At 39.6% G+C, this 16,299-nt stretch overlaps 2 protein-coding genes across 2 annotated transcripts in view; both read left to right on the forward strand.

Moving 5' to 3' along the window:
* Positions 1-16,299, forward strand: part of LOC119656179 (alkaline phosphatase) — a 53,855-nt gene that overhangs the window by 24,375 nt on the left and 13,181 nt on the right. The window lies entirely within an intron of this gene.
* On the forward strand, positions 665-11,450 carry LOC119656180 (eukaryotic translation initiation factor 5). The gene is made up of 3 exons (XM_038062530.1): positions 665-798; positions 8,857-9,817; positions 10,018-11,450. The coding sequence occupies exons 2-3, from the start codon at positions 9,605-9,607 to the stop codon at positions 11,176-11,178; spliced, it is 1,374 nt and encodes a 457-aa protein (XP_037918458.1). The 5' UTR covers positions 665-798; positions 8,857-9,604; the 3' UTR covers positions 11,179-11,450.

Below are 16,299 nucleotides of genomic sequence, written 5' to 3' on the forward strand. Positions count from 1 at the left end.
GAAAAATTGGATCAATAGTGAAATTTCTAGAAAGATTTCTAGAAAATCATTTTGTGGCAAACCGCAGACCAGGGAGAGTACTCATGTCAATCCCAAAAAAGGCATTGAAAAAAAGTTAGTTCTTACTTACTACTATACTATTAAAATTTTAAGGCAAATTTGCAATTTTTACCTCATAGGCTCCATTTAGCTAGCAGGATAAGAGATTCTGACCAGGAGTTAAATTAAAACTGACCTGAGCAATCCGCGCACACAAGAGCCCAACTCCTGTAGAACGCCGGGCAATGAAGTGATTAAAAGAACAGAAATATAAAGCCCAATTTCTTGAGTATATCAAATTGAGGCAAAAAAACTCAACAATTGATTTTTTCACCGAAAAGTCATCAAGTACACTATGAATATCAATTAATTTTTTATCCAAGGTCACATAGACTTTATGTTTGTTTTTCGGCATTACAAATTTATTTTTAGCATTGGCAATTTTCAAAAAAATATTGCATTATAGAAAAACCAATTTTACAATTCATATATTAATTGTTATTGCTAAGTTTATAGGATATTGGCTATATAGCACTTTGGTTACCAGCGTTAACGAAAGTTACCGAGATCGGAAAACCAAACAATTTGAGAATCTAACTGGTTTCCGCACTTGCTATTTATCCAATCGTTTCTTATTCGACGTCGGTACGACATAGTATTCCCAAGTTTAATGGTCGAGCCAACTGATCTGACGGGGGCTTTCTATCTTAACTGCTTGAATCAGTTTATCACAGAGTTGTCCGAAGCATGTTTACAGAGGTGAGTGATTGGGGAAATTTAACGGTTTAACGGAAAGGTGGAGTTTAACTGTTATGCCGCAAATCATTACCCGGATGTTAACTATCTGATAATTGCCTTTGGAATTGAAATCTATGCAGAGGACTTGAATAGCAACGCTAAATTGATTATGTTACCACTCTCCTAAAATGAGAATCCTTCAATACTGCATAATTGAAGATGCCAACGAGAAAGTAGATTTTTTTTATCGAAATGGATGGCAAGCTATAATCAAATTACTGTTTTTCAAATTACTTTCCATAATTAGAGATGAATTGAGGGTACATTTATTCATAATTCTTTTTCGTACAGTTGACATCAATAGGAGGTATTTGAAAATGGTTATTTTTTGGAGTTGAGTTAAAATAATCAGAAAATGGAATCGGTACCACCACCAGTACCGAAAGAAGCCATTACCGATTCCACGTGCATTTAAAAATCATTCAATTTAAATTGAATTTATCATAATCTACAACTAAATGAGCCCGCATGGCTGAAGTGGTTAGAGCGCGGGGTTGTAGCGGAAGGTTACGGTTCAATCGCTGGCGGCAGAAGGATTTGTCATCTTGACTGGATGTCGGATAAGTCGGCTGAACTGTGAATGTGACATGTGTGATCGTATTGCCTCCTATAGGGTCCTATAGTGTACCGTTACGGTTTTGCATGAAGTGCTCTAAAACACTTCAAGGCACTGATCCAATATGGATTGCTTGCCACCGATTATTATTATTACAACTAATTGGAAGCAAAGTTTCTCAACAGTTCACACTTTGTCGGAATCCGATGCAGGGCATGGTGGCATAGAAGAAAACCCAGGATGACCACTTTGTTTCAAGAGATAAAAAAATCTTGCTCATTTTTATTCAAAGTTCGATTACATTTTGTCTCGTCAACACTCCTCACAATTGGTATTCTGCTTTAGAATTTTATTTCAAAGCAAACAAATGGCCCTCAAATCATATTTTTTGAGTCTAATGAATGAGCTACGTATTTATTAATCCCGCTTCAATCTAAACTTGGTTTCACTACTTAACAAAATTGAGTATGAGTCGACATTGTTGACACCTCTGGTTAAAATAATTTTCATGTCAACTTGCAAGAAGACATTTAAAAATGTCTCCCAAAATCGAGAAATAGATGCTCTTGATAACGTAGTCTTACTTCCTAATTGTTTTATTATATGGGCGAGCGACCAAATTTAGAAACCTAAAAAAAAACTTGGCGCCAAAATGGAGGCAAAGAACCTGCTTTCAAGTAAGCTAAGCAAACCTTTGATATGATTAAGCAGACCTAGGATAACGAATGCGCCGGTTACCCATCAGCATAAAGGGTTATCGAAAATATGACTGAAGTGAACCAGCTTCGAGACCCTAATCGCTGGTTATCACTTTGTCTGATTAGTTTCGGATTAAACGCTCTAACGATACTGTTGAAACCATCATCGCAGAAAATTTTGCAATGAGAAAACTGTGTGGAAATTGTTTGCAAATTTCAGCAGACGTTTTGAAATGCATTAGAGAAAATTCAAATGTTCTCTCAAACAGCCAAACTACTTTACCAAGGACTCTCGGCAGCATTCCGGCAAATAACTTTCAGAAGACGTTTGATATCCTCCAAATACGTTATACCGGGTCCTATTTTAAAAACTATTACGGTATGGTAGTGATGTGAGCAATGAATTTTTGTTGACTGTTGGTAAAAATTCGTATAAAGTAGCCGCGAAATGACTGGGGAGCAAAACGTCAATCACAGTGGCGGTTTGCATTTGGATCCGTCAAGAAGGTCACTAGTTTTGGGTATCATATGATTGGTATATAACCCGATTTTTACATGCAGAGAAGCGGTTGCGAAGCCAATGTAAAATGATGTAGTGAGTTGAGGATGCACAAAGTAGGTTTTAAAATTGACTATTGTCAACCACAAAAATAGAACTATCAAATAAATCTGAAATGCGGTGAACTGTTCAGATCCACTGAAATAATAATTAACCCAATTCCTAACTGGTTCGCCATCGGGCTCGAAAGACATCACCCTCTAATGTTTGCTCGCCTTCATTTGCACGTCGCACGATTAAGACATCTGGTTTTACGGCGTTTCCGCGGAATTGTTCATCGCGGCACCTGCAATCTCTGCAACGTTGCTAATTTCGCTTATACGGAAATCCTATGAATTCCAGATAGTGGAAGCAAGGGATAATCATTTCGATTCCAGAAAAGAACATCCATCTCGAATGCCATAGTTGAACGCATCAAGGAACACTTCGAAAGCTTAATCGTCAGAGATCAGGCGAGCACATCTCTGGGTCCCCATACAATTAGAGTTTAGATCTCCGATTAACCTGCTTTGCAAGGTTGATAGGATAGAATAAAAAGACGTCGAACAATTTGTCTATCAAAGAATCGTTGTTTCGCGACAGCGCGCACGACGCATGAACAATGCTAGTTTATGTAAAATCTGGAAATGCAGTTATCTCAACATCAACATGAATTTGAGCCTTCTGTGCTACTATATGGAAATAGCACATGCAAAGTGACCGCCACTATTACTCGAAAGCTATTGACAACGCTGGCCTAATAAATTTTGATCAGAAGACGGAAGTGGCAATGAATAGGTCACACATTAAGAAAGTGCGGAAATCCCATTATTGGCTACGCCGTGTAATGTTATTCACTATCCCATGGTGGCCGGCGGTTGAGTCTCCCATGAACCATGGAAGTTGTAATTCCTGAAGTGGTTTTTCTGTTCCACCTTTTATATGAAATCCACTTGTTAACCTGAAATCCTACTCACAATATGCAAAATTGCTTATAATTAAAATTAGATGCAATATCAGAAATATTTTATGTTGCACTTTATCAATTTTGGAATTATCAATTAGTTGCACGTTAATATAATTAATAGCCATCCCAGTTTACTTAACCGATGGAATAACGTCTTGATCATGTCCCGAGTTCGAATCCCAATGCCAGCAAGGATGTTTGTGTTCGCTTCTGTGCTGTTTAGACTTATTTGCTTGCATTAAGTAGGCCATCATCGCAGTTGACTCTCTTTCGATATAATCGACTCGAAAGAGAATATGGAGGTAGACGTAATGAAAAAATATTGATTGTGTGAAGCTGTTTTCAATTCGTTCATATTGAAACTTGAGGAATCATAGTGAAGCAATGCTCAAAACATATACCAACTGTCTATTTTTCATTAGCTTTAGAAGACATCCAGTAGTCGCGACAAGACCGATCCTAGAAGATTCTGCAGAAGAAGCAATGCGACGTCTCATGTATTTCATTATTTTTTCTAATGATCTGCTCTTCGTGGTGGAGCCTAATGAGCTTTAACACTTTCCCCCAATCGTCCCGACAAATTTGTTTTCAACGGATTAGGATTATATTATACAGGGTGTCCCGTTGCTTGAAGAAAATTTCTCCATGGGATAACTACTCTATCTTTTACCGTAAATAGTGTCAAAAAGCAACAAAATCACAATTTTCCGTTCCCCAAATCATTTAATCCTGCCAAAACTAACCAATTGAATAGTGAAAATGGCAGTAAAGGATGAGGCAAACACATTTTCTGAACGTAATAGCCGCTAGATAAAATATGACCATTTGTGATAATTCCCAATCATTTTGATAAAAACAAAACGACTTAATCTTATCCTTTCCCTGGCTTCAAATGAAATGTTCCATGTGGCATAATTGGGTATGAATTTTGAGATTTTCGTTGTATGTATATAGTGTACGACTACTGCCTTGGAATTTAGCTTATCAAAACTACGGATTAGATATCTATTCCCTGAAGTAGTAAATTTTCTTTAAATATGATGTTTGTTCAATAAATAATGCGAATGTAGTTCAACCTTAACGTTTTCTCCTTTCAACTGCTTCCCACTTGATGTAACACACTTGCCCCTGCTTCTTTTCATAACAACCGTGGAAATATGCAGATGTCAGGCTTATGGGCTGCTTCAGCATTTTACATTTTGTCATCTCCAACACGTCCCAATGTCCCACACATTTTCGCACTCCCGCTCCTTGATTGACAACACAAAAATCAGAATGACTCTGATTTTCGATCGAATTTTTTAATATTTCAGTGGTTCACTTTTTGAAATAGAAACCTGGTTCCATCCCGATGTCACATATAAAAAAAAAAAACACTCAGTGATGATCTTTTTATGAAAAGCAGGAGTTTAAGCGAAGTCAGTGCATCATATCAATCTCAGCTTTTGGGCATATGTCAAAATTGTTGGAATTATGTCAAATCCCAAATATCTGTAATCAAGTGCACAGACGATTTTTCTAAATTCAATTCATGAGCAAATATTTGCACAATTAGCAAGCGATAGAAAAGTGTACAATTTACTGCTTATGGTAAATGTTTCCATCATTATAGAAGGTCCAGGGTCTTTCTGGTATTGTATCTTCTTTACAGACTTCGCAACTCCCACGGAAACATTATTTTTTTTTTTAGGTAGATCCCATGAATTTTTCCGAAGCTTTTTTTGCTATTCGCAATTTAATTTCCATTATTGACGAGAGCTATTTTGCTAATGTGACGACTACTGAGTTTCGTCAACGAAACGCCTAGTCCGCGTACCCATCCATCACATCTTGGGTATTCAAATATCAGGTTGAGTAAAAACTAATCGCGTTTTTTTGTATGTTTTCTAAATTCATTTATTTCTATGAAGAGCTAAGGTCAATCAATGATATATTTTATTTTCCCTTTTGTTCGGAAATCTTTTAACTTCTTTCGGCAAGCTTCATGACTGATGATTTACCGCCTCATCTAAATTTAACGTTGCCCCATTCAAGGAGTTTTTGCCATTTACCCCTCGATCGGGTAAAACGCGTCTACCACGCCTTTGCGTCCTCGTACACCGTTTGCTGAAATGCGCTTCAACTCCCACAGGAAAACTCTACGCTCCCAATGTACTGCGCCAAGTTCTCCTGATATCCTCTGATCAATTCCTCCAGGTAGCTGGCCTGTGCACCGACGAAGTTCTTTGTTCGAAATAGTATCACGCCAGCGTCCTACGATGATACGTCGCAGACAAGTTCCCACGAATGCTTGAAGCTTTCGAGTGACAGTGCTGTGCTGTTAGTGCGTCGAGCGACATCCGGTTCAGTGCCACCAACGGCGTAAATCACACTTCCTAGATATACAAATTGATCAACCCCTTCGATGCTCTGCCCATTAATAAAAATGGAGAGAATGCGATGGTCCGTTAGATTGAGAGCCTTGGTTTTGTTAGTGTTTGTCTTCAGTCCAATTCTACTCTCAAATCGAGAGCGAATTTACAAGGTCCAGTTGTCATGCTGGATGATACAAACGGTTGATGTTGAAGTTGACTGGTCACAGCTTTTCAACGAACGTAAGCGACCAAAAGACAGTAATCTGTTTTGAGGTCAATGACAGAGCTTTTCTTGTTACGCACATCCATGAGACCACTCTCCAAAATCTACTGCTGATCACAAAGTGGTCTGCTTGTACGGTGTCGGTCAACTGAAACCCAGCTGAACTTATGGCACGTTCTATGCTCGAACAATGTGCCATCAATAACGAGCCAGTAGAAGCTGCAGAAATCCTCATTACTTGTTCGAGCAAGGATTTGTCGGAGCCCATGTTGATATTCAGATCATCTATCAAGATCACAATGTCACCTTTAGGAAGCCTCTCCTGAATTGCATTTAACTGCTTATAGAAACATTCTTCTCCACTGTATCGGAGGTCCTTATATAATTGTGATATTCCTTACCTTGGACCGAAATTTTACAAAATCCTGCCAAAAACGGGCTCTCAAATCAAGAGACCGCGTCTTGTTGTGGCTGTCAGTAACAATCCGACAGCACACTCGCGTCTGCTGCCATTTGACTTTCTGGAGTAGAAAAGCACATTGCCATTTGTGCTACCTACCTGCTACCTATTTTTGGGTTGGGACTCTGTAAAAGCACTCTCGTTCTAGCAGGTTTATATCAGAAATGTTTCTAGGCTAATTTGCCCAAACATTCGCAAAGTGCCCATAAATTATTTCGACAAAGCTATGTGCAGTCAAACTCCGTTCTGCATCAAAATTACTCCCTCTCTATCCATAAATCGATGTGACATTATTGAAGCATTTGGCAAATACTGGAAGGATATTTTCCCATATAATATTCTCCATTAAAGGACACTCTTTCCTCGACAAAGCATAGTCGGCTTTTTCCGCGACTTATCAGTCCATCAGCTATCATAGCTTACATGGAGTATCGAGCACTGTATTATGGGAATACTCGCGGGATCGCTCCTTCTCACTGTTCTACCGATTGAGCATCGGATTCAGTAGTATCAACCACGCTCGACCGCGGCACCATCATTAGCCAAGCCAAGGTCTTCTCTATGGAAAGTAAAGTCTCCATAAATTATCTATACGGCGGTTTCTCCAATTTGCTTCATTGAACATATACTTGTTTACAAAGTTCATCCGCTTCGTCACTATTCCTCCTGGCTTAATTTCGCTTAAAAATGTTTTGGCGGAAACGGTCTCCTCAGAAGCTGCCTCGCGCCTCTGCCCCTAGAGCGGCTACGTATTTTTTTTGTTTCGTCTATGTTTAGTTCAAAACCCAAAGATATGAATTACATTCTCGGATTCGCCAGGTTTGCAACCATTTACTTACGACTACGACGCCCCGCCATTAAGTAGATGGCGGGCTAAGGGCCGTTCTATCCGAAAGCAAAAGTGTGTGTCTTATTTTAATATATTCGGTTCAGTTGATGTCCGGTTCTTTGTTTTCGCCTCTGCAGAACGTGCCGATGGTCCACGACTTTTCTTGTTCTCCACGATTCTTCCTTCTGAGTACTGGGTCCCAGTACTTTGGAGGTGTTGCCGTTGCTACAGTCAGGTTAAAGCACTGTTTGAGTTTCTACTTGTCTTTGGATTCGGATATGCACCATTGCTATCGCCAATGACAAATATAGGGATCCTCATTTGAATGTGCAGGGTAAATTCCAACTGACAATACATTATCGAAGAAATGTCCTTTTTGAGTTCTCCTTTTATTCTCTTAGTACCTGTAGCTTTTAAAAAGTACCCAGATAACGACGCAGCTGAATATTTTCTCAAATATTACACGTCCATTCAAATCATCTTTAAACGTTCGTACCTGGTGGTCCATCCGTATGCTCATATTTTCGTGATGGTATACAATTCCTTTACGATTGAAGAGGTCTTGTCCTTTCTGGATGATAGTTGCATTCAAATTGTCCTATTGCCAACAATGTTGTTCCGAATTGATTCTGATTCTTTGGTAGGAGCTCACGACACTCTTCCAATCACACCACGCTAAGAGGATGGTCTTCCTTTAATGAAGTTCTGCTTTTGAAGTCCTTCAAGGCGCATGTTACTACCATGTCCCGCTTAGTATATGGGTTTACCTTGATTACTGTCACGATTTCGCTTTACGAATACGAAGAATAAAACAGAAACAATGCACTTTGGTCTCTCATTTTCAGCTTGTTTAAAAACCCCTAAAACCCAACCAAGTCCCTAAACGTTTTCTTTAAGATGAAGCTTAAACCGCCCGGCAATGAAACGACATATGACAAACATATCTACGAAGGGCCTTAATGTTGCTAAAACTATACCAATATCATCTGCTACAAGAAGACGCAAGCACTTTGCACTTAATCCAATAATAGTAACTCGTCTGGTCAGGAGGGAATAACTTAACCCGATATAATTTTATAAAAAGCTTTCCTGTCATTATGTTGCCTTTCTCATAACTGAAAAATACAACAAAGATAAAGTGAATATCGAGCGAAAAATTTGGCTCTATTTGAAGGTTAAATCGGGGATCAAGTTGCCTTTTGTCTTTTAAAACTTCATTTGATTTAATGGCTTAACATCAACAGCTATCTAAAAAAATTGCCTCAAATTCATTTAACAACACTCTTCAATCGATGTCCACGTTTGGCCCATTTTCATTATCACGTTAAGACTGCATCAGCATCCGCTAAGAAAAGTTGAGGAAACTGCTCTAATAAGGAAATTTATTGTTTCAGGACTTCAAAATTTTCCAGTAATAGACATCGGAAACTTCAGCCGTTTAGGGAAACGTGAGGCAATCACTGACACCACTCAATTAGGCGCCCGTTATCTTTTACAAATTATTCAAATTTAATGAGAGATTTCATCCTTTCCATAATCTGTCATTCGATAAATCAGATCGCAAAAAAATTACCAAGTTGGCGAAAAGCAAACACATATTGAGAAAATAACTAGAAAAGATATTTTGTGTGCACTTCTGACATTTTATACAAAACCAAAAATCAATATTTATGATAAAAACAATTGGCAGCTATCGAAGAGAAGGCGCGTTCAGGACGTTCGAGGTCCTATGCAACCATCCCCATTTGCGGTGAATTCTGGGAGGCTGATATACTACAAGATATTTTTACGTAGAAAAATATTTAAGAAATCAAAACAAACTTCATGAATTTTTCAATAAAGTCGTTAAGCAATCAAACGCCATTAACGCCCTCAGCGATTTGGTATCGGAACAAGAAAAGAGCAAATGCATTAAGCTAAAAGTGCCGTCGAAATTGCGCAAGAGCACATGAACGAGTAGAAGTTGTTGTCGTTGATTTGGAAACTTGCCAACGCATTTACTGATAGCGGAGAGTCGTGTCCTGTGAACATTTGATTGTTGGATATTGAGAACCAATCGTTAATATCGGAAAAAGCAAGACTACATACCTAGCACAGACCAAAATTTATATTTCCTGGAGAAAACTTGTCTAAATTTTCAAGATGGGTACTGTGAATGTGAACCGTAATGTGACCGATGTCTTCTACCGGTACAAAATGCCACGCATCAACGCCAAGGTAGAGGGCAAGGGGAATGGTATCAAAACTGTTATCGTGAACATGGCCGAAGTGGCGAAAGCCATCGGTCGCCCTGCCACTTATCCTACCAAGTACTTTGGATGCGAATTGGGAGCCCAGACACAATTCGATTACAAGGTAAGTCGAATCATTCACTACCCAGAATTTAAGTCCTTACAAACGCATTTTCAAAACCTATTCACCCTTCACAAAACTTGAAAGAAATTCATTCGAGGGAAAACAGGGAAATTTCCCCCAAAATCTCTCATTAGACCAGCTCCTCATTCATAGCCTTTCTGCAGCATAACGCGCATTTCTAAAGTATTCTTTGTTTTCAGAACGAGCGCTTCATTGTTAATGGCTCCCATGATGCGGCCAAGCTTCAAGACTTGCTGGATGGATTCATTCGAAAGTTCGTCTTGTGTCCGGAATGCGACAATCCTGAGACGGACCTTCTTGTCTCTACTAAGAAAGGGACGATTTCTCAAGGATGTAAAGCTTGCGGATTCCATGGACCGCTTGAAGTGAATCACAAGGTCAACACCTTCATCCTTAAAAATCCTCCAAACATGGATCCAGCTTCGCAAGGCTCATCTTTGACTGAAGGTAAACGCAGCAAGCGTTCCAAAAAGGGTGCAGCTGAAAATGGCGGAGATTCAGCGAACACTTCGATGTCGAACGCAACTTCAGAAGCGGACACTTCGGCTTCGGGTCAAACAGCTGCCGACATTGACATCGCAATTCCTAAGAAATCGGATGAAGATGACGATGATGACGGTAATTGGACTGCTGATGTTTCCGAGGAGGCAGTTCGTGCTCGCTTGCAAGATTTGACGGAGGGCGCCAAAAGTATGACGATATCTGAGCTCAGTGAAAAATCTGAGAAAGAACGCATGGATATTTTCTACGAGACCGTAAAACAGAAACGAGACGCCGGTCAATTGGACAATGTACAAGTGCACAAGGAGCTTGCTGTTGAGGCTGATCGTCTTGACGTTGCTCAGAAAGCGCCGCTTATTCTCGCGGAGTTACTGTTCTCGGCCAACATCACCCAGGAGGTTCGGAAATATCGCAACTTGTTGCTCCGTTTCACTCACAATAATTTGAAAGGGCAGCGCTATTTGATTGGTGGCTTAGAACAGATCATCGCTCTTCACGCCAACAAATTGATGGACAAGGTTGCTGGAATTTTGAAACTCTTCTACGACAGCGACATCCTTGAGGAAAAAGCTTTGATAGAGTGGTCGCAAAAGGTCAGTAAGAAATACGTGTCGAAAGAGGTAGCAGCTCAGATCCATGAGAAGGCAAAACCATTCATCCAGTGGCTGCAGGAGGCGGAAGAGGAGGAGTCTGACGAGGACGAGGACGATTCTGATGTTGAGATCGAGTACAATGAACGAGCTCGCGTTGAACCGCTTAAGAAGGAAACGGTCAAGCCGACTCCGAAGAAGGTTGTGGACGATGATGATGGCGAAGAGATTGATATCGATGAAATCTAAAATAACACATGTCAAAAGATACACAATGCTTTAGATTATAAATCTTGCAATACATTACTGATAATACTTCCAGTTTCGCTAATTCCTTTTACAAGTTTTGAAAATCCTACACTTGATTTGCTCTTTACACATTTAGCCCATTATTGTACGATTGAAATTTTCGCCAAATTCAAAGTGACTACAAACATGAATATTACTCGTGAGAATTTGTTTATATTTTATTTTATTCCTTTTTTCTTCATTTCAGTTCAATAAATTTACTATAAACGGGACTAGAATGTTGTTTGACTTTGTCCTCATATAAAAAAAGCTTTATCCAGTCAGGGGCAGATTCCATCAAAAACAGTTATTAATCCTAAAATTAATATCCTTTGGACTAGCGATTTCGTATATGAGAACCCTTCATCGTGCAGTCTGCTAGCACGGCTTGGGTAATATTCCGTGAGTGCGATAAACTTCTACAGCATGAACTCTTGTAAGTCTGTCTCTGGATATTGGGAGTGTTATGAGAGGTCCTAGTAAAGGAGTAGGCCCTGGATAATTTCCAGGTGAAGAGTAATGCACGTATCCCGGGCAGATGCATGGAGGCACTTCCTGAATCCTGTGCATACTTCCCTGTAAACTTTTTATTACTGCTACATCATTATTACGGTGCATGAAATTCAATTCGCGCCTTGTTTTCCAGTGACATCTTCGCTCGATTATCTCGATAGTGTGACTGTATTCTCCGCTTATGAATCCCCAGTATTCACTTAGTACTTCTATCAATAGAATCTTCCCTAAAATTCCTCGGTTTTTTGGATGGACATTTTCCTTGTGTTTCACTTTGAATGTTCGTTTGAGTACTCTGTATGAATCCATCCTTTCAGCATGTTCTATTTACTGCAGCTTATTGGTTTCGATTAATTTGAACGCAGATTTTGAATCACATATAGTGGAATTCTCCAATTCGCTCCTTTTTTACCGGTCCCACAACCCTTCATAATTTAACAAAATTTTATGCCGAAGGATAACCCACTGATGAAGGTAGCAAGCAGCTATTGAAATGTACATTTGGAACAATAAATCACTCACGGACTTAAAAGGAATAAATTTGGTTTTTCTAAAAAACAGTCAGTGCAAATAAGCCAGCCCCACTTAATAGTATTGCGAATGTTTAATCAAGTGATATAAAAATCAAATTGGAATTTTCGTTTTTAACTTTAATGACTTCCGCAAACATGCATATTTCAGTAATGACCTGCTGTCTTTCTAAGTGCTAGAACTTCGTGAATTTTCATTTAGTCGTTGGAGGATTTTTCGTTCGAATATATCCACAACACTTCAGGAGTTTGTATGAACATCTAGCTTTTACGGACATAAAGTACAGGCCTGAAGAGTTTGGTAGATGCGAAACTAATTTTCCCTGCTCTTTCCTGGACTTGAATGTTACGGGGAATGCTTTGGATGGGTCATCAATTTGAGTTTCTGTTCAATAACCCGTAAACCATTCTTCTGCTTTTTTTTATATGAAGGATCCTATATTCACATCTACTTGATGTTGGAGCGGATCAGATGGAGAGCAACTTACTCTCACTTTTTTGGCCCACGGACCCCTCGTTTTAAGCATAGTACCCGAATATTCAAAAATAGAAGGAAACATGGCTAACGGTTACGTCCAAGGCAGAGGCCTTTCATCAGACGCTGTCTCACCGCTGCCCTGGATCTGGTCCGATCCAATAACAAGTAGATGTGGACTTAGGATCCCTCATATCCTTAACAAACAAACTTAGCTTTAGCCTGGCTTAGGCTTGACAGTTCTGGCGGTTTTAAGTTAGATATTATTTAGTGTGCAATGTGCGATTATGTAAAAAAGAGCTATTTCCACCTGTTGCCAGGTCACGCTGCTCTCAGGGCAAAGGTAAGGTAGCGTCTCATGAGTTGCCTCTGCCTGGATGAAACTATTAGTCATCTTTCTATTTTATATATACACAAGATAGGAGATGAAACTCGAATGAAAAAACGGGGCAATAAATTGGCCATCTGGTTTCAGGTCGAGTCAGGAAGGCAGTGCATTCTACGCATCTTTACTGTACAGTGCCCGACAGAAAAGTTTTCGCGCTGCAGGTGTGAAAGAAAATGCAGGTTCAAATGGTGTTTTTCAGGTTTATCATGAAGCTGGAGAATAAAATTGTGCTCCATATGATTGCATTCTTATTATTTACACCAGTAGAAGTTCTAAGACATTGGGGAGGAACTGTCAGATCCCCCCAAAATGAATTTCGGGTCATCAGAGAACAATTCGAACAATCACCCATAGTCCAGTCACGTCGTTCCAATGTCCAACTGAGCATTTTTTCAAGCAAAGTCTTCCTCAAAATTGGCTTTTTTGCTAGTCTTCGGGCTCTCAGTTTAAAGTTTTTTCTTTGTATTTTTTGCTTATTTGAACGTCCGTTGCTCTATACCGGGTGAGTGGGTGAGTCCGAAACTTTAAATCGCTCTTTAGAAAATCTACTGTAGCAATCGTTCTGAAATTTTGCGTAATGCTTCTTCACAGAATTTTCCAGGTATCCCTGAGAATTTTTTTTTGTTTTTTTTTTTAATATTTACTAATTTTAAATTTATTTAAATTGGCCGATTATTTATAAAAATCGAGTTTTTTTACATAGATTATTGGTACATGTGTCGCCTCGTTACTAGCTAGCACATTATTTTTAGCACAAGACCGGTCATAAAGTCAGTTGGGTTTCAACTGACCTGCAACAAGCATCTTATTAAATTCACACATCCACATTATGATAAGCAGCAGAAAGGGTTGTTGACATCGACCTAGAAAGGGACCATCTTCTAATGAACACTTACTACACGTGTCGAAACTGCATCTTTTTGCCGGGGCGAAGAGTATCGGCCCCAAAAATTTGAGCAGTGGGAAACCCTTCATGGTGGGGGAGAAGCTATAGCTTCTGAGTTCTCAGGCCGTGTTCGCCCATTGTACTCGCCACCCCCATATAACGGAATATTCCGGATTCGTTAACATATCATGGAATTTCCGTTAGTGCGTGATGCTACCCGTCGCAACTGGAAAACATCGGCACCAAATATCTGATGCCTGGGGCATTCGTGGATTCCGCTACCTCATTACAGGAAGAAGGACGTATTATCTTGAATAATTCCTATTCTGAACATATGCCCCGCTAGTGAAATATGACCTGGCAAAATGCCTACAATACTCTTGCAAGTCCTCCTGCTTTTCGACAGTCATTGTGGTCATTGTGGGAAGCTTGTTTCCAGTTTTTGAAGACAACCTTAGCCAATGCTATTGGTACTTCCAATTGCTGGTTCCGGTCCCGGCATGAGGGAGATTGACCCCTCTTTCGTTAAAGCATCCGAGATTTCATTTCACTCTACGCCACAGTAACCAGGTGCACAGAGTAGTTCCGCCGTATTGAATCTACAGATAGAGTTCAAACGGCTTCTGCATTCCTAGAGTAGCTCAATAGATAAAAAGAGTATTTCGCCATGATTTTCAATCGTACAACATCGTGAGTGATCTGCCGCCGACCCTGAAAGTCTCCATGCGGAACTGTTTCTCGCGTCCCTATTTCCACTCATTCGTTTATCCTAGGAACCGAAGATAATTTTCAAGGCATGGAAGGAGAGATGGGATTCCGAAAAAGGGCACTCATCTTGAGTGCAACAATTAGAAGGGTATTTGCCTGCTTCCTGCTGTTTCAAATATAACAACTAAAGTCATCCTCATGTTGTATTGTTTGAGCTCTCCGTCGTACTGATGTTAGGGGCAGTTCTGGGAACTAACTGTTTGTGATTTTGGACAAATAATTTTACGCAATAAACGAAAACTCTCTTCCATTTGTTTCTTTTTAAAGGGGCCACTAACAGTTTCATTCCGGTCAGAGGCAACTCATCACCTAATGATTTGCATCTGCCTGAACGAAACGAGCCAATGAGAAGAGCCCTTGAACCAAAAATAGTAAAAGAAAGGTTCTCTTCAATTGGACGGGTTGGGAAGAAAGTGAATGTGAACCTTAATCGCTAAAGAAAGGTCTGTCACTTTTGTTTAAGGAGACTTTTCACACTCACATTTGTGCTTGTTTTCTCATTCGATAGAATATAATCTCAGGAATCATCCTTCAAAATTTCAAGTCAAGTGCCACTCCATTTTCTGATCAAATCGTGTACGGGTGACAGGTCTGTGTTCCTACCAAGATCTTTATTTGAAATAACATCAGGCCAGAGTATACCGGTGATAGGTCGCAGTCAGGAGGTCACGAAGGCTTGCAACTTTCGAGTGACAGTTGTGGTCACTTCCATAGAAAACACAAAAAGAACACTAGCACAGAACAGACTTAACTCGATTTTTGTGTTGAGGTAACTACATTTTCAGATTTTAAACAAGGCAACGAGAGAGCATCTGGCGCCACCGCTGGCAGAAACCACGATTTCTAGATATACAAATTGATCGTCGCCTTCGATCTGCCCAAGCGATGACTCAGACTGAGCAATTTAGTTTTGTTAAAGTTTATCTTCTGTCCGACCCTAGTTGTTTCTTTTTCCAAATACAGAGACATGGATGTCGTATACCAGTCGACTCAGCTGTCAATGAGGAGTACATGAGTCAAATCAAGTCTTGGTCGAGCGCAATGCTGATCACATTGCCTCCTGCAGTACACTGTTATGGTATTGAACGTAGTGCTCTAACACACTTCACTTCCCTGATCCAATTGGATAGTTGCGCCAACGATTACTATTATGGTATTATAAATTTTTTCAATGAATACATATGCATAACTAATCTTATGTAAATTTCGTTTGAAACGTGATCACAGACCTTGATTGTCATGTCATTATTAACGCTTGGAAATTAGAAATTATAAGAAATTAGAATCAGTCAAAACTTTTTTTTCTAATTGTCGACCGGGTACTGTAATATACTACTAGTAACTTTATTTGGGCAGATATCGGAGGATATTTTGAGACCTAGACGTCTCATAGAAACAATATCGTGATTTTTTTCAGATTCTTGCATCAGGTAATTTCTGAGAATGGCCCTTTAATTTAAGTAGTAACAAAACCACGACCGATCCCCTACACTTTGCAACTGGTGTAAAAATTAAAACCTGG

Source organism: Hermetia illucens, chromosome 4 (genome assembly GCF_905115235.1).
Source record: "Hermetia illucens chromosome 4, iHerIll2.2.curated.20191125, whole genome shotgun sequence".
Lineage (NCBI taxonomy): Eukaryota > Metazoa > Arthropoda > Insecta > Diptera > Stratiomyidae > Hermetia > Hermetia illucens.

Coding starts and splice junctions, on each gene's coding strand:
- LOC119656180 (XM_038062530.1), top strand. CDS start 9,605: ATGGGTACTGTGAATGTGAACCGTAATGTGACCGATGTCTTCTACCGG. Junction 9,818..10,017: donor AGACACAATTCGATTACAAG/GTAAGTCGAATC, acceptor CTTTGTTTTCAG/AACGAGCGCTTCATTGTTAA.